Source organism: Takifugu flavidus, chromosome 13 (genome assembly GCF_003711565.1).
Source record: "Takifugu flavidus isolate HTHZ2018 chromosome 13, ASM371156v2, whole genome shotgun sequence".
NCBI lineage: Eukaryota > Metazoa > Chordata > Actinopteri > Tetraodontiformes > Tetraodontidae > Takifugu > Takifugu flavidus.
In genome coordinates, this window is record NC_079532.1 from 4,372,238 (window position 1) to 4,395,226 (window position 22,989).

The window sequence follows — 22,989 nt, forward strand, 5'->3', positions numbered from 1 at the left end:
TAAAGACAAGACAGGTTAATAGAATAAAAGGCCTTGAACGGAACGCGCGCGCCGACGTAAAATATCAACCTGGTCTCACATGTAAACGAATCATTAGGATCTCGCAGTTCAACATTGCGGCGAGCGGATTAGCAGCAAGCGAAATGACCTTCGCGTGGCACGACGGTGACAGTCGGCTGCGTTCACGCTGATTAGCGTGTCAGAACCTGTGGCTTCGCTCAGCTCAGGCTAATATTTGTCCAGCAGGACGGACGGACGGATCAGAAATGACACCGACACAGTAGGAAAAGGCCCAAGCGGTGTCAATCAAGAGCAGGCGAGGGGGATGGGGGGGGGGGGGGGGGTGGAGGAGGTCCGGTTAGCGATGACTGATGGCCCCTCAGACAGAAAGAGCCGATTGAGAGAGATTATCTTTACGGTGGAGCCATGGCATTGTTAACAGGATGTGATGGCTGGCGTCGGCAGAGCCGAGCTGGGGAAATAAAGCTGTTGGGCGCGGCGTCGCTCGCCATCAGTCACAGAGGTAATGATCTCTGCCCCAGCTGTGGGGGGGGGTAACAGTCTGACTGCCTGCTCAAAAAGGGCATGACACAGCACCTCGGCAAAAACAGACAGCAGGAATAGATCATCATTTTCAATACATGCAAATAAATAAAGATCAAGATGACCGGAGGAGCGATTGGAGGGTTTCCGACGAGCGGATGTCGAGGAGAATCGCCATGACGAGATCCTTCTTCAGCTCAAAACACAGGCGGCGGCGGCGGAGAGTCGAGAGGAAGCAGTCAAAGATCCAACTCAATTATCTTTAGCAGGATAATTAATCAATTCAGTATGCACATCCAAGTCTCAGAGGCGTCTTTGAGATAATTGTTCTCATTGACTTGAATAATTATTTGTTTGCTGATTTAATTATTTTTGCATTTGGAAAACAAATGAAGTGTGATGCTGCGCGCCGCAGACCTCATTGTTGTCTCTTGTTGTTGGTATTAGAGGAACATGGTGCAAGAACGAAGAGCGTCCCCAAACAATGAACTGTTCCGGTGTGCGTGTGTGTGTGTGTGTGTGTGTGTGTGGGTGTCTGTGTGTAGAGGGGGGCGGGGTTGTAAGCCCAACCCCTGATCAAGGTCAATAAATCATGAATAGTTGCTATCTTGTGTCGTCATTGCAAACTCCAGTGAATCAAAGACTAATATTTCTCAGCCCTAAGGTCACCCCGAGGTCACAGACACAACCGGCACATTGAGACGAAAAACAACCGTCGGAGTCCCGGTTCGGCAGCCAGAGCAGGAGCGAGTCCTCGCGGCTGCTGCAACAAACCGCACAACTTACTAGGGTCACTTTAATGACAGCCACAACTATTTATCATACAACTTTAAATGTTTTGCTCATTTGTTTCCATTGAATATTTCATCTTCCTTAAATATTCATTTAACTTCCTCCCTGAATTTTTTACTAGTCTCTTTGCAGTTGCTATCTTTTTGCCTCCCTTTTAGGCTCGACAATCATTAATAATTATCCATCTACACCCAGAAAGAGATTGCATTAAACATGCACAAGAATCCTTTTTGTCTTTTCTCATTAGTGATCTGCTCTGAGTAGCCTAAATACTTCCCGATATGGAGATTGGTTGGAGAACACCTCCTAATGATGGTGGTTCGCAAATAGGTTATGGCTTCCCACGCTGCTCTCTTCCATTCCTTCATGGTTAAAATAAGCTCTCACAAAATGACAAAACAGGACAATAAGAGAATGTTTCGCCTCTGGTGTTTAAACCATCGGTGTGATTAAACTATTCCCATTCTCTATTGTGTCTTTACATCCTAATAAACCTCAACAAGCAATGATGTCATCATTGGTTGGTTAAAACGTTAGTTTCTGCAAAGCTTCTGATAACTGAACATTAAGTTGTACAATTGAATTATCTGTGTGTTGTGTTGTATGTGTTGAAGCCAGTACAGGAACTGGGAAGATTTGATTTGTCCAAACGGGAAACATTTGTCTTCATTTCTTCAACCTGCCTAGCAAAGAGAACCATGATGGAAGGTGGAAGGGTAGCACAAACTCTCAATTTATCTGGATTATCCTTTTGTGATGAGGCCTAATGATCCAGCAGAGTAAATAGCAGTGCGTTAATTAGAAATTACACTGAATGATCCCCGGCACACAGAGGGGGAATTAACCACCAAGCATCATTATGGTAGATCCACAACTGTCTCTCTGTTCGCCGTGGGCTCTGACATAAAACGATATCTTCTACAATCACCCCTAATGAAGTTTTCAAGCTAATTAATTAGCATAGGAATTATAGTTCTTTCCAGGTGATTCTCATCAGTTTGAAAGTTTGCTTAACATGAATGTAATTATACGCTCCTCAACCATTTGAAATGTTTTTTTAAGTGACATGATGGAAAAAAATAGCATCAAAAAATAAAAATGGCACGCCTTGAAAATTGTACAGATACATTTGGGGCTTAATCAATTTTCCTAATTAGAGCTGAGACATACATCAGTTAGATTACAACACTGAAAGTCCCGTAGACTCTACAGTAGTTGGGCTTCTGCTGCCATCTAGTGGCCAGATGAGGTGGTCGTTCCAATGTGACAACTAGTTCATTTTTCCTTCACAACACAAATTTGACCAAATGTATTATCGAAACAAAAAACTATATTTTAAAAAAGAGTGGTTTTCCACACCAATCGACACACTTGCAAGAAATTATCACTCAGTTCCAATAAAGAAATGTAGACATAAAATAAATAAAAGGGGCGAGCATAAAAATAAAAGATTGTGCAAAATATTGAGTAAAAATCATTTGAATTGGAAAAATACACGAGTATATTGAACGTTTCAAGCAATTATGTTACTTGTTGCTTATATTAACAGAACAGAAATGGATCTTTATACATCATCCATAGTGACGATATAATATCGACATAGTTGTACCTGTTCGTTCACCATCACCGGAATTGTTCTACAAACCTTAGCACTATTCAACTCCAGCCTAGAAATACTTATTGTCAGTCTTGGTAATTCTGCGGAAGTGGAAACTCGATTTATTTTTTTTTTAAGCTACATAAACAGATAAATCAATATGCAGTCTACTAATCAGTGCAAGGTTTGTTGAGCAGTGTGCAAAAGTTATTCATTTTGTTTAGAAAGCATGAGATTAGTTCAACAAGTTTACACTATTTTCCCACTTTTTTACCGGAGGCACTGCTGTTTTCTTCAGACCCACCAGTAGGGGGCAGTAAAGACCTGCTTGGAAAGTTAACCGGACTGGGTTGCCATGTTTGCATTATTTTTTAAAGTGGCTGCACTTTAATTCTTTGGTTGATATGTCAAGCCTTAGTACAGTTATTGTAAAATGACATACTATTCTTAGAATACCAAATGTTTTAATAAACTTATTTACATCAGTTATGTACACGTGACACTGAAATAAGCATTTTTGAATGGCCTGTCATTGATTAATGTTGCTGACAATCGACCACAAATTAGTACACACGTACTGTACATAGTGAAAATAATTAACCGTATATGTCTCTGTCGTCATTCTCAGTGTCTTTCTTGGTTTATGCTTGAAATTTTGAGTAAACAAATCCTGACGGGAACACGTAGAAAGCACAACTGGCAACCCCGAAACGCTCAGTTTTAGTTAGCGTTATTAGCACAATGCTATCCGCTGTGTTGAGATTGGCACCGAAGAACTTGGACAAATAAATCGGCGGAGTAACTTTATCTTGTGAGTGGGTGAAAGGAACAAGGTTCCCGGCGCTGCTTCGTCATTTACACTTGACTCGATTAAGTGGTGACCACTCGGTAGTGTTTTGTTGTGGTTAGGGTAGCTAAATGTAGCCACTAGCGTTACTGTTGGCAGAGAGGTATTGTGCCTCGGAGGAAGCAAAGCAGGAAACTGATAAGACGCCTGCGAAAAACTGCTTATGCAAACCTAGTACACTTCTTTAAACTTCCTGATTCTCACGTTCTTGGCACATTTTGGGTGAAAAGGGACTAATTCGTATACTATGTAATATCTGACGCTTTTGTTTGCAGGATAATGCTGTTAGCGACAACAGCACTCTAAGTCTTAGCCGCACAAAGTTCGAGAACCTTTTAAGTTCGGTTCTGCCAGCTTTCTGCACATTTGGTTGTAGTGGTCTTTGACTCCTGGCCACAGGTGACGCTTGGCTTATGGCATCGGATGTAACTGAGAGTGATTCGGCGCTGAAGGGCGATATGAGTGCGGACAATGGCACCCCAGAGCTGGTCGCTCCCCAGAGGACTCGAGCGGAACACGGACACGCGTCCAGCTCCTCATCTTCGGGAGTATCGGGAGACGGTGATGAGGAGGAATTAGAGGACTTGCAAAACAAGGAAGGAACGCTCCCAGTGACCAAAACCAGCGGTTCTTCCCAGGAAAGGACGACTCCAAACAATGAGCGGACACCGGCGGAAGCGCGGAGCTCGACCCCGGAGAGCCTCCCCCAGCCCAGGTCCCCTCCCGGACCCATAGGAAGGTAAAGATCGTTTTCCCAAAATCTCACTTAAATGGAATCTACCTCCTCCTACAGGTTAGACCTGCTCTTATCAGAACCTGCATCTATTTACACTTTCCAGCTATTGTTTAAATTGGTGTTGTGAGGTTTCCTCTTTAAATGCAGCCCATCAACTAGGATGAATTCAACAAATATCTCCAGGTTGTCCTCAGCAACTTGCATTATTGAGCATCTCAAACGCACAGAAACCAAAAATTAGATGAGTCTGTGTGGTCTGTGGCCAGTTAACTTCATTGTAATTGTGTATGTGAAATAAGTCATCATAATTAGGAGCGACATTCCAGGATAATCCCATGTTAAAGCCTTTCATGATGATCCACATCTGCCTTTTGATCCTTAACTTGGAGTCACAGTGACAGGATTCCACGAAATCTCATAAGGGCTGTTATTTTTTGCCCATTATGAAACCACGCAGTGAATTATTCATGCTAACAGCGTGGCCTGAGCCATCTGAATACTGTGATTCTTCTACCTCTCTCTCAGATGTTTTGCTGGGATTAGTGTAAGAAATAAGTAAACTACTTAATACCTCACGAAACGTTAGGGACCTAATGTCCAGAATGGTTTTTGTGTCGGAGGAAGGAGTCACGCTTGTAATTAATGCCCCAACAGGCACTCTGTACATTCAAATGATCGACATGAGCCAGTAGCTCCATGCTCGATACACTAAGCCTTCGACACAAGCCTGTAAGCTGTTCAAGAAGCCAGCGAGGTGATTATGGGGCCACTGGCGAGCTGAAACTCTGGAGGAGGCTTTTGAGCATAAAGTTGGTTAAGAAAACAGTGAATGATATCAAAGCTCAGGTATAATCCCCTGCTTCTTTTAATAACGCCTAAAATTGCATTAATTTACTATTAGTTCTCCTGGTTTTCCTCCTGGACACGGTTCCTAAACTTTGTACCTTTTCTGTCTCCGTCCTCAGCCTGGAGCGCCAAGAGTCCGTCGCCACAACAGAGGCGCGTCTCCGAATGGAAGGAGTGGAGCTGAAGGAAGAGTGGCAGGATGAGGACTTTCCACGGTATTGTTGTACAGTTTTCTCTGCATGCTGGATTTCCTGCTTTTGATGAGATCTGTTGGAAATCTTGCTGATGTCACAATCGCTGTCTGTTTGCGTTAAAGGCCGCTGCCTGAGGAAGAGGAACTCGAAGACGAGCTGTTTGCAGGAACCTCCGAAGGAGAACCTGGTAATGAAACCTAAAAAAAACTACCCCTCAAGTTGCTGTCATAACACAGCAACAATATCAGATGTTCTCCATGTTTGGTGGTGACTGTTATTGTTGTTCAGCTCCTCATCGGTGCCTAAGAACTAAATTAAATGAAGGCCACATTCTGCCGTTTGTCCTGCTCAGGATATCCAGCCGGCCAAGGAAAGAAGGCAAAGAAGAAGCTTACAGCTCCAAACATCAGTCTGACGCTGGACCGCAGCGAAGGCTCCCTCCTGTCCGATGAGCTGGATGAAAGCACCGAGCTGGACCTGGACGGCATCGACACGCCGTCCGACAACAGCAACGAGTTTGAGTGGGAAGGTGAGAAGTGTCTATCATTACAGTTTAGCCGTAACGGGGATTTAAAAAGTCGATTTTCAGTTCGAGGGCAGAGATGCCGGCTCCCGTTTTCTGCTCCTGGACTCATTTGCATGTCCTCCCGTGTTTCTATGGTGTTGTTGTGGAGGCTGAGTCCTCCGACTGTAGTCAAAATGTGCTTAATTGTTTTGTGTTTCCACACTGCTGCTTTCCTCTTTTTCTGGGAAGAAATGTTTCCACTGTCTGTCTGGAAACAGGCTGCAGGCCAACTACAGGTTTCTCTCTTCCTCGCGGTAAGGTCACTTGGATTCCATATTTATTACTTGGTTGGGTTTTTTGTCCTTCCAGCACATGTTAATCAACCAGATTTACAGTCTGTCACCAGTTATCACCGATGAAGCATGCAAAATCCATTCCCATCTTTTTGCCATCATTATCTTTATCATCAAGATGGACCTTATCTGTCAGTAGCTTATTTTTTAGATAGAGCGGCTCTAATTGGACTCATTTATGCCCTGCGCTGTAATTTTATAGCATTTCTTAAGTGGTTTTACAAGATGGACAATCCATAAACATGAAGAACGGTGTATCATTTTGCACGCACAGTTTATTTTAGGGCTTGCCTCGTCTCGAAGACACAGGGTGGCGTTAATACAAAACGCGTCATAGAATATGTAGAAATAGGACCCGAGGATTACAGTGGAAATGCAGTGGGAGTCATTTTGTGCAGAAATAGGTGTGTGTTTGTTTTTCTTCCTTTAAAACTACTATTATGAATAATTTTTTGGGTGTTAATCTTGCTCCTGATGATTGAGGAACAAATATAACAGGGAGCTAATCATAAATGTAAGCAGATTCTCCTCCGTTTTTGCACATGGTGGCGAATGAACATGGTTTCAATGTGACGTCCCGTAAGTCGTTTACATCGTCGCCGTGAACGTGACATCATCAACACATGTGATCCATCCAGGCAGAATTCTCCTTTTCAAAGGGCACAGAGGTCCTTTAAGTGATTCCTGATGTTGATTTAAACAGAACACATGAAATCCGAATGTGAGCGATAATACCAGCCGATTGACGTGCATGAGAGGAATCGCTAATAATCAGCCCTAAAGATGTTTAAACGATCAGGCCAAATTACCTCCGGGCAGCTGGAGGCATCCGTGCGGTGAACTGTGAACTCCTCTCCTCTCAGATGACCTTCCCAAACCTAAAACCACAGAGCTGCTCCAGAAGGGGATGAAGTCAGTGCAGGAGTACTCCGCCGCCGAGGAGCGGGAGGAGAGCCGACGCTGGAGGGTGTTTCGCATCGGAGAGCAGGAGCACAGAGTGGACATGAAGGCCATCGAGCCTTACAAGAGGGTCATCAGCCACGGAGGTAACGTCGCGGCGAGGAGAGCCTTTGTTGTCAATAAAACGATTTCAATCTGTCATTAATGTCCCAAGTGAAGAGAGAATTTAGAAAATAGACAGCAGAAAGATGTTTTCTACTTGTCTTTTTACATTAAGAACACAGAACGGTGCTTTGATACTCAATCATTCATCTAGGTTACTATGGAGACGGCTTGAATGCCATAATTGTGTTTGCCGTGTGCTTCATGCCTGAGAGCAATCAGCCTAATTACCGCTACATCATGGACAATTTATTCAAGTGAGTGTTTCTTTGAGCGCCTCTGACCTTGTGATCCCAGCTTTTTGGCAGCGGCGCTAATGGAATTTACCCGCCGCAGGTACGTCATCGGCACGCTGGAGCTACTGGTGGCCGAGAACTACATGATCGTCTACTTGAACGGGGCCACGTCTCGGAAGAGGATGCCGACCGTGGGCTGGCTGAGGAAGTGTTACCAGCAGATCGACAGGAGGTGAGCTGACGCCTCGTGCTGACGCGGAGGCGGAGGTCAGACGGATGATTGACAGCTTGTGTCACCGTTCCTGCGCAGGTTAAGAAAGAACCTGAAGTCTCTGATAATCGTCCATCCCTCCTGGTTTATCCGTACCCTCCTGGCACTCACGAAACCCTTCATAAGGTCAGAGGTCACTGTAACCACCCGATAAAGAGATGCCAGGACGTGTCGCCAGATTTTGACCATCTCTCGTCTTTTCACAGCTCCAAATTCAGTCAGAAAATCAAGTATGTTTACAGCTTGGCAGACCTGGCAGAGCTGGTCCCGATGGAGTATGTGTCAATACCAGATTGCATCAAACAGTGAGTCTTCACTTCAACACACTCAGTGATCATCAGCCCCGTCTAACTAAGTCTCTATAACCCTGACTGATCTGGACTTTTGATTCTGTATCAGATATAAATCTGTGGACTGTTGCCGGGCCTGTCTCAGGTCTTTGGGATGATTTTGGCTGTGTGTTTCTCTTCTCTTAACCTCATTTCCCTGCCCCGCTTTCTAAGGTTTGACCACGAAAAAAATAGGAAAAGCCATAAAAGGTATATCCATTTCTACCCCGGATCGGTATCCCTGCTACTGTATTCCCTTTTTATTTTAAAAAACTAACATTTAAGATTTTCTTTGGCTTCAGAAATGCACCAAGATGCCTCTTTTTCTAGCAATTAGAGAACTGGCTCTTTTCAAAAAGAAAAAAAAATGTTTCAAACGCAGAACTTGTTTACCGGTAACGGTTTTTCCAAAAATTCCTGGTAGCTTGGTGGCCGTTTAATCCATGAAATCACATTTCTGAGCCAAGACTTGAACTTTTCCCCTGATGTGCTTCCTATAAAAACTCGGATTCTCCTAAATGCATCGCTGCTGTGCGTCATGGCCTTCAGCGCGATCACAGGGCATTTACACGCATGTGTTTTCAAACAGGGTGCGTTGAATCAATCCATGCTGGGTAAGTTCATGTCTGTGCCACAAGGTGCTAGTGGATCCCTGACACGGGGGGGGGGGGTTTCCTGTAACCACTTTGTCACCAAACTCACAGCCTCTTGCATGTCTCACCTGCTAACGTTAGAACACACAAGGTCTGTTTCACTGATGTAAGAGTAGGTGATCACAGTGGACACCCTGATAGATCAAATCCACATGTGCTGCTATTAAAAGGCCCCCTTAACACGGAGTAATCTCGTGTGCTTAAGCACACACATGCATTTGGCTCAGAATTTATAAAAGGCTAATCAGTCTTATGACTGACAAGAGTTTATTGCATTTTAGATATTAGTATTATAAATTATACACAGCAGTGGCTGAAATTATTACAACCCAGCTGCCTAATAAATGATTTTTATTTTAAAACAAAAAACAAGGCCACCACTGTTTATATAAAATACTCCCTCCACTCGTCTGACTCTTCAATCTCTCCGCAGGGTCGACCAGGACAAAGTGGAAGTCGCAAAAGCTGCTGTTCCAGAGTGAACCCCCTCTCCCCTCCAATTCATACCCCGGCCATCGTGGCTGCATACTTAACCCACAATAGTTCGCTGCAAGTGCCTTCTGGAATCTACTCTCCTGTTACACACCAGATCATCTCCAATGTTTTTAATCTTTTTATTACTGCTGGTATAGCGTCAGTGTAAGCTTAAGGATGTCCTCTAGTTACTGTTTCTACTCACAGGAGGCACAAATGGTTGTTGCATGTTCTGCTTTATCACATTTAAATATGTATTTATATTCAAAAGGTGACAATGGAGAGAAAATTAATATATTTTTATTGTTGCTCAGATTTTAAAGTGCATTTTAGATCTCGTGATGTTTCATAGGACAAGTTTTCACCATTTTCACTGTTCACTGCTGATGTGCTGTTAAAATCCTACCTGGGGAAAATAAAGATTTATTTTTCACCTGTCAAATCAGTTTTCAAGAAACTGGCATTTCTGGAGGGTGTATAAGGACATGTAAAGGGCCTTTAACATTAACAACTTGTTTCTAATCTTTTTATGCTTAAAATACAGTGTTAAAACACCAATTTCAATCAATACGCAGGAAAAATAATCTAAACTATTTTGTTCATTTAATTCATTGGGCATCTAATTAGGATGCCCCCTGGATGCCTCCCTGGTGAGGGGTTCAGGGCATGTCCCTCCGGTAGGAGACCCCCGGGAAGACCCAGGACACGTTGGAGAGACTATGTCTCTCGACTGGATCCCCCCGGATGAGCTGGAAGAGGTAGCTGGGGAGAGGAAGGTCTGGGCTTCTCTTCTTAGGCTGCTGCCCCCGCGACCCGACCCCGGATAAGCGGTAGAGGATGGATGGATAATTCAGATTTTGTTTGCAAACCGGGTTGCAACATTATTACGTTTATTTTTTAAACATTCACTTTGGACAGTTATGAAAACAGAAAAGGAGCAGGTGAAGGTCAAAGTTCAGGGCACAGTTGTGGTAAGCTAGTCGGCGCACAAAGGGCCAGTATTGATTTAAAAGTCACGGTAGGAAAATCTACCCACATCGAAAAATAAATAGGCCTAGAAAGAGCCGCTAGGTGGCGCCAAAACGCCGATTTCACAGAAATCTTAGATTAAGTTTTTATCCAAGGTAGTTTTCTCTGTCAACTGGACTGGGTTTCTTCTCTTGAAGACGTTTCTCCTTCTATCCAGAAGGCTTCTTTAGTTCTGAAATCGCTGGGGAGAGATCTTGAAAATATAGCCCCTGTGGACCATTTGCATGCTAATGATCTGGGTGGTCACCTGAGTCGTTAGCAGGTCGACCTAGGTGAACAGCAGGGTCGACGGTAGGGTCGTTCACCTAGGTGACCCTACCAACGACCCTGCTAACGACTCTCAGGTGACCACCCAGATCATTAGCATGCAGATGGTCCACAGGGGCTATATTTTAAAGATCTCTCCCCAGCGAGTCCAGAACTAAAGAAGCCTTCTGGATAGAAGGCGAAACGTCTTCAAGAGAAGAAACACAGTCCAGTTGACAGAGAAAACTACCTTGGATACAATGACCTGGATGATTGAGAATCTACACAGACATTAAGTTTTTATGCAAAATTTAGGAGGAAAGTTATTCTACCACTTCAACAACATCCATTTAAAATTAATTTCTGACGCAACGAACTTAACGCTTTCGTGCGCAGGTACGATTCCAGACACCTGATGGCGACATCATCGATCTGAGGATCGAACTTGTTTGCGAATAGTTGTCTCTGTGCGAGGAGCCACTGGATGTCCCCTGCTCCGTACACACACACAGCTCTCCTGTAGTCCCCGGTGCAGGGTCGGTACGGGGCCCCCAGTTCCACATCACCCGCCAAGTAGCTCCACTTGACCACGCGCGCCAGGGCCAGCATGTCCGACGTGTCGTACTTGCTGTTGTGGGGCAATGACCCGGGGACTGTGGGCATCCTCTGCAGGGTGGCCCACAGGTGCTCGTCCGGACTGTAGGTGTCCTTCTCCCACTCCAGGAGCTCCTGCACCTTTGCGTCTGTCATCACGTGTTGCACGAAAGTTCTCGACACCACGATGTAGGCACTTCCGGAGAACATGGGCGTTTTTATGGGCGGGGGGCTTTTCTCCACGTCTGTTCTGATCACCTCATCCGTGACCTGGTGGTGGTACAGCCACCGGCCCTTTTTGTTCTCGTTGGTGGTCTCGGACTCCATGCTGTTCATGCCCTTCAGGGTCTTCAGCGCCTGCACCATCTCCCTGTTGGTTTTGATGGGGAAGTCGGCCCCGCATGTGTTCAGCATGTACTTCCATTTAACCTTGGAGTCCAGCAGATCTCTCATGCAGTTCAAGTCCGCCTGTACGCGGGACCACGACGCGTACACCACGCTTTCTAATTTGGTGGCCAGGAACACGTTAGGGAGGCAGGAAATAATCCCCACGACGGCCGCCTTGAATTCATCCTTGGATTTCTGATCCACATGGACGCAGTAGACGTTCTGAGGGGTGTAGATGGCCCGCAGGAGCCGCTCGAACATCTCGATGTTGTCATGGATCACCATGGAGTAAGCGATGGGGAAGTTTCTCTCCTCCTCGCTCAGAGGCTCCGTGATGAACCCCCTTCTTTCAATGTAAGAAGCGCAGTCCGCCGTCGCATTGATGTAGAAACTCTCCTTTAACTCATTTCGTTTGCTCCTGGATGTCAGAAGCATTTCCAAGCTCCTCTCCCTCCCCGTGACGTCCCCTTCGATGATGGCCAGGCAGCCCGGCAGGTCGGCGCAGAGCTGCTGCGGCAGCGGGGGGCGACGCCTGGACCGCTCCCTCAATTCACTTCTTAAAAGCAGCAAAAACACGGAGACAGACGCAAAGATGATGGACAAAATCTTCAACTTCCTCGCGGAAACCATGGCTTCTCTAGAAGAGCCTTTAGCAAATATTCAGATGATTTGGTAAGCAAAAACTTGCGTTACACCAATGCAATAACAGGGAGGGAGGCGTGTCACAACCACAGGTTTCTTGTTCAAATATCCTGTTGAGCATAATTCAGGTTCTTACTGACATCCTATGTAAAATCTGGACCGTTTCCTACGTTAAATTTGTCTCCACGTGTCCAATTTCTTATATTATGGAACGGATTTTCTGAATTTTTAGTGCAACACACTCTTGAATAAGCTATAGTAACTATAATAAATTCATGTAAAGTCAATGAACAACAAAAACGTTGCCAATATACTCGGTTTATGCCGTGTGCATTATATTATTCTAACATTACTGAACTGAAGAAGCCTTCTGGATAGAAGGCAAAACGTCTTCAAGAGAAGAAACACAGTCCAGTTGACATAGAAAACTACCTTGGATTATTCTAATAGTTTATTCAGCTTTCCAAGCGCTTATCCCTCCCTTTCAGCTCAACTTTTATCTCTGTAAACTTTGCTCAGCAATAAATCTCTGATTAGACCTTGAAGTGCAGGTTTTGCGCAATTTTTGCGCCCTTTAAAGTGTTGCTTTTCATCCCATGGCTCACAGCCCAAAAGAGGCGCAGCATGTCTTAGCAGGTCAGGTCAGATTTATTAACTTTAAACTAAACATATTTCACATGAATGTTTGCGTGTGCTAAAATTAAAAAAATAATAAAAACAGTAAAAGGACGTTCTTCTGCATAAAAGTAATAAAAACAGTAAAAGGACTTTCTTCTGATTCAGATTCATTTCACTTGTGATCAACAATTTTACTGTTTAACAAACATGTAAAGGTAATATGCATTTTTCTTTCACACCACACCTATTAAACAATATGTATTTTACAGAGTATACCTTATTTTATAATAAAACATACTGGAACTTAAAAAACATTTTCTTAATAATAATAATAATAATAATAATAAAAAAAAAAAAAAATCTCTGCAGCCATCTCATGTTCCCTAGTTCAGACACGTGTTCTCCGTCATTTCCTGCCCTTCGTCTCCTTCCTTCTCGTGGATAAAGCTGTAGCGCCGGAAGGCCGATCCGCCTCTGCTGGTGTACACCACGTCCACCTCGTCTCCGCTGTCTGGCTCCGGCACGCCGTGGGGCATGTTGATGCTCCCACTGCCACTCAGTCTTTCGTAGCTCTGGCTCCAGCAGAACCTCTTCCTGGCGCGGGCCTTGACCAGGACAACCAGGGCCACAGCCAGGCCCAGCGCCAGCAGCAGGGCGACGGGCAAGGCCGCCGAGGTGTGAGTTAGAGCTTTTGATGATATTCTAAGGTCCGGTCCCTGAGCGTCTCCGGGCTCGGGCGATTCCACGCACAGTCCTAGAAAGACAAAAGAAGTGAGGTGGTGTTCGCATTGCCGGCTGTCTCCAGGATCTACCTGAGCGCCTGTCGCAGACGCAGCACTCTGTGACGTTCCCTGGAGCCCGACAGCAGCGGGCGCATCGGTTCTCTACGGCGTGGAGGGCGAACTCCCGATGACACGTCAAACACTGGTCAGGTCTGGGGCCAGAGCAATGCCTGCATGAGCCGTCACACAGCTCACAGGTTTCCTGAAGTGACACCGATCCACAGGGACGTGGACATGTTAAATATGAGACTCATTTTAAATCATTCTAAAGAAAGAATTCATTTAAAAAACAAAGAAAAGGTCATTCGTTTGCCATTGGGAATTTATTGCTTTAACCGCAAATCAAATAGGGTCTCCGTTTCACTTAAGGATTTTTGAAAAATCATTTCCCCCCACTAAGATAAGCTACATTTGTCGAGAACACAATAAATAACAGGCAGAATTCAAAATGGCCAAAAAGGTCATGTGACTCACACCTCAACTGAAAAATATCGCCCTTCCTCACAACGCGGATAACAGACATGGTCCTTTAAGGTGCTGCCCCAGTCACATGTCAGGCAGCCCTGAGGGGAGGGGCCTGCAACACACGCACACACACACACGGTCTGAGTCCTCATAAATATATCTAAAATTGACATGATGAATAAGCTCTAATATCAGTACCTGTGCAGGTCTGACAACTGGTGTGACACTGTTTGCAGAGGTCACCCATTTGATAAAAGCGCTGTGGGCAGCGTTCCACGCACAGTTTAGTGCCTTGCAGCTCCAGAAAGGGGGGCAGACAGGTCCTGCAGGACTCGTGCCCCGGACCCGTGCACAGCTCGCAGGACGGGTCGCACCGCTTGCAGTGGGAACCGTCTCTGTAATACCTAATGAGAGAAACCCTGTTTGTCTGTGATCTCTCCGACCAGTAAATGAAACCCTAGGAGGACAGAGGCATACCCTGTGGGACAGTGAGTCACGCAGATTTCCCCGAGACGCAGGTGTGCTGAAGAACAGGTGATGCAATCTCTGGGTGACGCTCCGTTACAGGTGGAACAGGCGTGGTCACAGGGCAAACAGTATCCGAGCTCTGTTCCATCAGCCAACTGCCTCGTCTCATACGTGCCACCCGGACATTCTCCCACACACGAACCATCTTCAAAAGTAGAAAAGTTAATGTAGCACCTGATCGTGCAAACCTGACTGTCCTAAGACCTGTTAAATATTGATTGATGATAAGCCTAGAGATGATAGTATTGCTGTAGCTAAGCTCATATGTGGTTGATTTTGATCCCTGAACTACTTCTGTATGTTAAGACTTCTGGAAAATGCTCACTGTGGAGGAATGCTGGGATGGCACAGGTCAGGCATTTATCTTTCCCCGGACCCTGACAGGAATAACAATGGCGGTGGCAACCCATACAGGTGAACTGGTCATCGTGGAGGTAGGTCCGTGGTGGGCAGTCAGTGTCGCCCGTCACCCCACACAGCAACGTGTTTGGATCAAGCACAAGTCCCTTCTCGCACTGGGTGCACTGGTTTGCTTCGGGGCCAGAGCAGCTACTGCAGGTCTGATGGCACTCTGCAACACAAACGAGCAATAACTCACAAAAACCATTTGATTCCAACCCGTGTCACCAGTACAAATATCAGTGTCAATCAATCAATCTTTATTTATATAGCGTCTGTTACAAAACTCAACAGGCGCTTTGAATCCCAGAGCCTGACCCCCAACAAGCAACAGTGGCAAGGAAAAACTCCCCTTTAACAGGAAGAAACCTTGAGCAGGACCAGGCTCATGTAGGGGGACCCTCCTGCTGATGGCCGGCTGGGTAGAGAGAGAGAGAAGGGGGAGGACAGGTAGAGGAGAGAATAGGTAGAGATCATAGAAATACATTAATTAATTATAATAAACCGCTGGTAGAATTGACTGGGTCAGCATACAGCTATGAAGACGGTGATACCTGTAGATGGACACGGGGGGGGAAACCTGTAGATGGATCTACTTAGTGAGGAGGAGGGGAGGGGAGGGTAGAGGAGAGGAAGCCATGACCCAGTAGGGTGACAGAGGTCTTTCAGGTAAATAGATCTGGCACATGAACATATCAGCCCATAGCCTGGGTAGAAATGTCAGCTTAGTCAAACTATTTTTCAGCATTACATGGACAGAACCTGAGCTCATAAGGAAATCTGTGAAGAATTTCACTTTTACACAATTTATTTCCACAAATGTGGTCACCGGCCTTTTCTAGATTTGAAGTCAGACCTGTATTAGCTTTAAATTTCCTGCTGTGAGCCATTCATTTATATTAATCTGGCCTCAGTGACATATCTATTCCACTATATACCCAATAAATATGAACCACAAAGTTGATAACTAAAAGGCAAGTTAACCCTTATATCAACTTTTCAGGAAAAGAAATTGTGGGGTAGATTATTTCTGTTCATTAGCAATAGGTTCAATATGCCCGTAAAACATTTCTAAATCGTTTCAGCGGGTCCTAAGTAGCTCCAGGTCTTTACCTTTAAGTGCCTATGTCCATAAGGTCATTTGATAAAGGTGGTGTGACAGGTGGGGTGGGGAACCTTCCTTACTGGAAATACTGGCTAATCATCATTGGAGACAGAGAGAGTGTGCATAACTGATGGCAATCTAAGATTAAGAGACCTTTGTCCTCCAACACTCCCCCCTCTGAGCAGGGCTGCTCAGGGACAACCTCCAGAATCTGAGATGGACAGGATGAAAGGGTCTGCCCGCAGTCCTGACCGTGACCCTCTTGAACACTCGTGGATTCAGCTTTGGTGGGCTGTTGCCAGAGTGACCAAAACAAACTTGTTTGCTAACCCGAGACTAATGCTGGTTAAAAGGTTTATGAATCCAACAGTATAAAATGTGATGCTAAACAGCGCTGTAACAACAAATAATCTACCAAAGAAATTATTAACAAAAATTAACATCCTCTTCTAGGCATTATGGTAAATCTTTAACAGCTTTCTCACTGCCCCATGTGACAAAACTAGATAGCAATAATTCACCATAGCAAATTTAAAGCTAGGAATAAGTCTGAAGTTTGCAGTATTCCATGCCTGTATTACGTATGGCTGAATACATTAAATAGCTTAACAGGAAAGAGCAATGGATGATTCTGATTAATCAGCAGGTGGCTAAAAAATACCCAACATAATCGTCACTGCCGATGACCCAAAACCTGTTCATTAACCACACAAAATTGGGAATCTCACCTTGACATTCCATAGCTTCATTTTCATAGTAGGTCCTGGGTGGGCAATCTTTGGTGCATGTCCCTTTGTAGAGTTTGGGGTTTAATTCTGAGCAGCTCTCGCAGTCGTCCTCCAGGGGCCCTGAACAGGTGCCACAGGTAGGATGGCACTGACCACAGCGGCCTTCCTCCATATCCTCGTAATAGCCCCTGGGGCAACTAGCCTTACACACACCATGCAGCATCAGATAGAGGAAGCTGCATTCTGAAAAGATGTAGACAAGTGGCCAACCTGTTAATTCACACTTATCATCACACCAGAAACCGTCGCCGACCAGACGGCCGAAAACTCACTGAAACAGTTCCTGTCGTCTGCGCAGACGTCACAATGTGGGGGGCAGCGGCGGCAGGTGCCATCGTCTGCAGGGTACGTCCGCAGGGTGCAGTTGAGGCTACACGTGCCACTCTCCAGAAAATACCCATCAGCGCAGGACAGACATTGGGTCTTGATGCCATCGCATGTCAAACAGGAGCTATCACAGGCTTCACACGTCCCAACAGTGGTCTCATAGAAGCCACTGTCATCAATCAGAATGGTCAGTAAAGATAAAAACAAAAAAGCAATTATTTCAGATAAAGTATCCAATGACTTACTCTGGGCAGTTTCTCCAGCAGCGCCCCCGGTGGTGAAAAGGTTTATTGCTACTTTTGGAGCAGCTGATGCAGTTATCACTATTGTCCACACATGACTCACAGTTTGGTGAGCATTCCTCACACAGCAGAGTGGCAGAGTTAGCAAAGGAGCCAGATGGACACTGTGACACACAAGAACCCTCCTGGTCCAGGAATTGTCCTGTGGCACAAATAAATAGGTTAATAGACAGTGCACAATTTGAGGTAAATATTTTAAAAAGGTAGAAAATATTTGCACCTTTAAAACAAGAAGAACAATCTAGCGCTTGTGGCCCAAAGCAGGTCTTACAGGATGCATCACATGAGTGACACAGGCTATTTTTCCCTGTAAAGCAGAGTAACCCGAATACGTATTTTAAAGAACACATTCTCCAAGTTGCAAACACAACCAGTAAAGCTGTTTTAGGGGAAGGATTCAACCACAAGGAGAAAAACCATCAATATGTTCCTCAAGAAATGTTGAACAGTCTGAATATACTGTAGCACCGTGCACGCATGCCAAAGGAAGTCATTGAATCAGAGGTTTAAAGGAGTTATCGACTCTGTGGCTCTTGAATGAAAGGTGTCCGATATGTAATAATTAACATTTTAAACAGGTTAACAGGTATGCAAACCTACCTCTGCATTAATGCAATGGAAGCTCACGATTTTAAAGTTACTCTTTAAACTGTACTGGGTCAGTGAGCACATAAAAATGAGATTTTTTTTCCTCATACCATCATAATATTGTCCCAGTGGACAGTTCACCATGGGGCACTGTCCGTGAAGAGGGGCGTTTCCATTAAGGCAAAGGTTGCAGTCTGTTGAACGAGGGCCGTGGCAGGTCTGACATGACCTGTGGCACGGCTGACAGCGCCACCCAGTGGAGTTACTGAAAGTCTGCTGTGGGCACTGCTTGATACACGCTCCCCCTGATAGTAGACAAAGGAAACGGCTTCATTTAATCTTGCAAAATGTAGCAGACATGACACATTTACGACTATAGTAATTCAACCAAAAGATAAGGCTAAAAATAAGCAATTCCATAAAGTTATGTTATTACACTGTTACTGGTTCAAATTATGTTAATGTTTCAATTAAAAAAACATGATATGATTGTTTCAGTAGTAACAGGCTATATAATCACCCTCAAAATATCTGCTAAATTATCAGTTTTGTAATCCTTCTTTAGAAAATGTTTTACCCATCTTTTTCACAGCTGCTGGCATGGATTTGCAAAATTATGTTTGGCAGAATTCCACCATTTGCCAAGAGCAATGATTGTTTCATATGGAGAGTATACAATTGTAGTATACAGCATAAATCACGTAGATAATTTAAATGCATGTGAGCAATAGCAACATACACACAGAAAGAATTGTTGCAGTGTTACCATTGAGGAAGTAACCAGGCTGACAGGCAAAACAGCGTGTGTTACTCCTGCAGTCTGTGCATGGTACTGGACAGGGCAGACACACACCCCTGCCCCAGTCCTCATAGGTGCTCTGAGGGCAATGCCTGCGACACTGGTGTCTGAACCTGTAAAAAGAGTCAAAATCACCGTCATGCTATACAACTAATCACTTTGATAGACTGCATGTGTTCTACGTGTCACGATAAGCTATTAGAAAGTGACATTTCTGCATGGTGTTCACCTGCGTGATCAAAGTGAAACCAGACAAAAGCTGAATCGCATGCACGAGGCAACCTCAACATACACATTAAGTCTACAGCACACCTGTTGCTGTATTGTTAACTTCAATAGTGCTCCCAGCCAAAAAGCACACACAAAAGCATAATGTAGGTTGCTTTTTAAACCTTTTTGTGAGTCTTTTCCGATGTGTAGTGTAATTCTGAGAGCTAATTCCTGTCATTTGTAGCTCTGAGGTCATTAGGGGCTCTGTCATTAACCTGACTATTCATCCCTAAATTAGATGGTTGTGTTAAATGTGCAATCACAGGGATGTATAATACAAAGCTGAAGCATAAAAGAAGGACTCCTCCATAACAGAGTCCATCTGTGATCAAAGGTTAACAGGTTGAAACAACAAAATCAGCAATGGTTCGACCACCTCTTCTCCTCCTCCTACATGGGAAAGTCTGATCAGATCCAAGCTGCACTTCCTACTGTGTTGCCGAGGATTTTCTGCTAAGATGCGGTGGTTTGTTTGAGAAGGAACAGCTGGAGGCACCACAGTGCATCCATCATCTTGCCAACAATAGCAGCTGCTGCAGACTGGACCCAGCCTGGAAACAGTCTGCAGGATGTTTAAGAACCCCTCAGTGCAAATATTAGAGGACACATTCCAGGACAGGGTATCAGCACCTCGGTTTTAATTGGTTGAGAAAAGCTTTGAGAAAAAAAAATTAAATGAAAATATAAAGTCCATTTAGAGTAAGTCACAGAATTTTAAATTTAGATTACAGTTTGTCCATAATACAAGGGTGTAAATAACAGAATCTAACTTGCCGTGAATAATCAATATTTCTCATTAACATAAGAAATTGTTTGTATATTAAAAAAAGGAAAGGAAATTAATGCAGTCTGAAAGGGTAGCTGCCTCAAGTGATAGATGAAATGCAGTTAGGAGCCCTCTGTCGCATGAAATTACTATAATAAATCACCAAAAAGTTGCTCAAATAGATTTTGGAACACTCAGTAACTCCAGCTAACAGCAGTAAGCAAAGCCTTTGCTGCAAACTTCCACCTCTGGGATTAACAGGAGCAGTGGTAAAGATGGTCAAGATTCAAGATTTACTTTATTCGTCCCCGTAGGGAAATTGAATTAACCAAGTCAACCTCTTCCTGTTCTCCTTTTCCCCTCTACACCCCTCTCTACATTATACGTGACAACAATAATCTCAGTTAAATATCTTGGGGAAGCAGCCCGCTACGCCCTGCTCAGGACAGGGCTCGAGTAACAGTGCACGACTCGAAAAGACAGGTAACCTGAATACTCGGGCTGGGGGGGCACACAATTGCAGGTCTGTTCTGGTGTAAACTGTGCGGCACACCATGTAATACCGCCCTATCGGCTTGTGAGGAATAAAACACCCTGTAATTTATGGCATAAAATACAACATTCCAGAAAAGCAGCGTAGAACCTGAATATGTAATTTTGTATCATTAAAGTAGGTCATTTCCTATTTAAATAAGATTTGTTAACTCAATTTTAAATGCAATATGGATAAAACAATTGTAAAACTCACAGAAAGAAACCTTGAACACAGCTGCTGCAGATCTCTGGATTCTCTGTATACAAATAAGTACAAGTGATTCATTTATTGCACGTTTGTCACTATATTTAGCGGTGCTGTGCACATGGTTCCAATGCTTCCTGCTATCCTACCTGTGGAACATGTTTTGCATCCCACTTCACAATTAATGCACTCTCCCGTATCAGGGTCCTGCACCTGCCCTGAAAAACACAGTATCAGAAGCCTATACATTAAAAAGAATAAAAATAAATAAATCTCAAGCAAAATGGACCCTACACTTCACATTTACCCATGTCACAGGTTACTAGTTGACAGATGCCATTCTGTAGCTTGTACTGTTCCCGACATTTGGCGCATATGTTGCCATCTGTGCAGAGTTCACAGTTGGGGATGCAGGGCAGGCAGGCATAGTGAGCCCTGTCAGGATAGAGCCCACGTGGGCAGTGTGTCCGACAGCGAAATTGGTTGAGGAAACGCTCCTGCCCATCCTCGTCTGAGGAAAAAGAAGGAATAATCTCACTACTTTGATTTATCGTGAACAAGCATAGTGACAACAGTGTAAATCCATTTAAAAAATGACTTTACGACACCCATCGTGAATACTAAATCAGACCCAAATGAGCCTAACAGCTACATGTTCAAAAGAAAGATGAAAACTCCAATTGCATCTTGACTGACGATGATGCAAATGAGGTAAACAAGGGCAAATCAGAGGCAGATGAGCGGCCACGGCCTCAGGCCTCCAGTCTGATGATTAACACTCTACCACCTGCTAGCCTCGTCCTGGCACCTGAGGCATCTGTGGGTACAGCTGAGTTGCACCATCGGCTCATCTGCTCCCTTCTGTGCAGATGCTTGAGAGGGGGATGAGAAGGTGTTGCGTTCTGACCCTTCAGCTTCAGACAACTGACAAATGTCATATTAATACACACAAAGTGAAATTTGATCTACTTCTAGTGCACATTTACATAGAAAAAGGGTGTGTGTGGTGTGAGGGGGAAAGCACTCCGGGGTTAAGCCCAGGAAAGTGCAACAGTAATACTCTTAGCCCAAGGGGATTTTTTTTCATCTCTTTTCATTCCATCAACAAAAGACCCATTCTGGTGTGATCAAATTACAGCATAAAAACTGCTTGAAAACGATCACTCATTCATCTGCGGCTCATTGCAAAGGTACTCCTTTGAGAGAAAAACCAACATTGCCAATTGCAAAACCGTTTAAGACCAAACCAGAGTCGAACAGCATTTACTTTGGTGACATATTCAAAGGAGGCGCCCTGAGAAAAAATGTTCCATCATAATCAGCTGGGTTAATAATTTACTAACATGGATTTCCTTTTATAATGCTTTTTTTGTTATTTAACAAGCTCATAGTCCACACAAACATTGTTTCCAAGGAGGAAATCAGGATCACAAGAGTTTTCCTTGTGGAGATATACTATTTTATATATAATACATGCTATTCTGAGAGAAAAGGTAGGAAAAGACTCACCAACTCCACAGGTAGTGCATTCAAACAGCTCATGCCCGTTGCACTCTGAACAAGTGGGATGACAGAGGACGCACTGGTTCTTCAACATGAACTGTCCGCTTGGACATTTCGACGACACTTTGCATCCAATAAATCCAACATTGCAGACAGTGATCACAAACGCGAGGAAAAGCCTCATGACCGCGCCCGAGGACCTGGAGAGCAAGAGACAAACGACCGACCTCCTCACAGACGCAGTATCCGTGCAGTAGGTGCGCTGCCTCAGTGAACACCCGCTCGCAAATAACTTGCTGGACCAGTTTTTTTTTCCTCCGTTGTGTGTGTGTGTGAAACAGTGGACAATGAGTGCGGTCTGGGTCACTCTTTGGTAAATGACCCATGGGGAGGAGAGAATAAATAAATAAAGAGAGACATCCAAATAAGCACACCTGTGATGCAGGTAATTAATCGCGGATTTATGAAGGAAAAATCAGATATGAACAAGAAATCTAATTTTTTTTTAAAAATACACAGCTTTAAAGTTTAAAAAGTGCCAATTCCAATCAAAACACAGACCTAATCTACTTGCTTTACTGTCTAATTTTGCAAAATTGTTAAAAGGTTCATCTATAATTGCTATGAATTTGAAACGTATGTATTAAAAAGTTTACGGTTTGAGTAAAACATGC

At 44.3% G+C, this 22,989-nt stretch overlaps 3 protein-coding genes across 8 annotated transcripts; 1 reads left to right on the plus strand and 2 right to left on the minus strand.

Moving 5' to 3' along the window:
* The first annotated feature begins 3,642 nt into the window (after nucleotides 1–3,642).
* On the plus strand, nucleotides 3,643–9,880 carry bnip2 (BCL2 interacting protein 2). Of its 5 annotated transcripts, none has more exons than XM_057052103.1 (12): nucleotides 3,643–3,743; nucleotides 4,055–4,518; nucleotides 5,481–5,576; nucleotides 5,678–5,742; nucleotides 5,908–6,084; nucleotides 7,277–7,459; nucleotides 7,630–7,732; nucleotides 7,812–7,943; nucleotides 8,022–8,108; nucleotides 8,189–8,287; nucleotides 8,486–8,521; nucleotides 9,398–9,880. In XM_057052103.1, exons 2-12 carry the CDS (start codon nucleotides 4,193–4,195, stop codon nucleotides 9,444–9,446), a joined length of 1,353 nt encoding a protein of 450 aa, XP_056908083.1. In that variant the 5' UTR covers nucleotides 3,643–3,743; nucleotides 4,055–4,192; the 3' UTR covers nucleotides 9,447–9,880. The 5 variants fall into 5 exon arrangements, with proteins under 5 accessions (XP_056908083.1, XP_056908086.1, XP_056908082.1 ...); XM_057052106.1 differs by adding an exon at nucleotides 8,901–8,925 and having other exon boundaries at nucleotides 3,644–4,518; XM_057052102.1 differs by having other exon boundaries at nucleotides 3,644–4,518.
* Nucleotides 9,736–12,466, minus strand: gcnt3 (glucosaminyl (N-acetyl) transferase 3, mucin type). Its single transcript, XM_057052107.1, has 2 exons — nucleotides 10,979–12,466; nucleotides 9,736–10,579 (listed from the first exon to the last, which is right to left on the minus strand). The coding sequence occupies exon 1, from the start codon at nucleotides 12,322–12,324 to the stop codon at nucleotides 11,050–11,052; it is 1,275 nt and encodes a 424-aa protein (XP_056908087.1). The 5' UTR covers nucleotides 12,325–12,466; the 3' UTR covers nucleotides 9,736–10,579; nucleotides 10,979–11,049.
* Nucleotides 12,467–12,638: 172 nt separating this feature from the next.
* On the minus strand, nucleotides 12,639–22,885 carry LOC130536268 (proprotein convertase subtilisin/kexin type 5). Of its 2 annotated transcripts, XM_057052095.1 has the most exons (16): nucleotides 22,322–22,880; nucleotides 21,120–21,323; nucleotides 20,962–21,030; nucleotides 20,822–20,864; nucleotides 19,005–19,150; nucleotides 18,349–18,543; nucleotides 17,871–17,957; nucleotides 17,594–17,792; nucleotides 17,294–17,517; nucleotides 16,962–17,204; nucleotides 15,055–15,300; nucleotides 14,679–14,874; nucleotides 14,400–14,605; nucleotides 14,213–14,313; nucleotides 13,767–13,938; nucleotides 12,639–13,708 (listed from the first exon to the last, which is right to left on the minus strand). In XM_057052095.1, the coding sequence occupies exons 1-16, from the start codon at nucleotides 22,497–22,499 to the stop codon at nucleotides 13,338–13,340; spliced, it is 2,880 nt and encodes a 959-aa protein (XP_056908075.1). In that variant the 5' UTR covers nucleotides 22,500–22,880; the 3' UTR covers nucleotides 12,639–13,337. The 2 variants fall into 2 exon arrangements, with proteins under 2 accessions (XP_056908075.1, XP_056908076.1); XM_057052096.1 differs by lacking the exon at nucleotides 17,871–17,957 and having other exon boundaries at nucleotides 22,322–22,885.
* Between the last annotated feature and the right edge of the window lie 104 nt (nucleotides 22,886–22,989).

Bases quoted from the DNA above. Each gene is read 5' to 3' on its own strand.
- LOC130536268 (XM_057052095.1), bottom strand. From the start codon at position 22,499: ATGAGGCTTTTCCTCGCGTTTGTGATCACTGTCTGCAATGTTGGATTT. The intron at 14,875-15,054 runs GTGAGCATTTTC...CTACTTTTGAAG, and splicing joins CATCCCAGCATTCCTCCACA to ATGGTTCGTGTGTGGGAGAA. The intron at 14,606-14,678 runs GTATGCCTCTGT...TTCTCTCATTAG, and splicing joins GTGACTCACTGTCCCACAGG to GTATTACAGAGACGGTTCCC.
- gcnt3 (XM_057052107.1), bottom strand. From the start codon at position 12,324: ATGGTTTCCGCGAGGAAGTTGAAGATTTTGTCCATCATCTTTGCGTCT.
- bnip2 (XM_057052103.1), top strand. From the start codon at position 4,193: ATGGCATCGGATGTAACTGAGAGTGATTCGGCGCTGAAGGGCGATATG. The intron at 5,743-5,907 runs GTAATGAAACCT...TGTCCTGCTCAG, and splicing joins AACCTCCGAAGGAGAACCTG to GATATCCAGCCGGCCAAGGA. The intron at 7,733-7,811 runs GTGAGTGTTTCT...TACCCGCCGCAG, and splicing joins ATCATGGACAATTTATTCAA to GTACGTCATCGGCACGCTGG.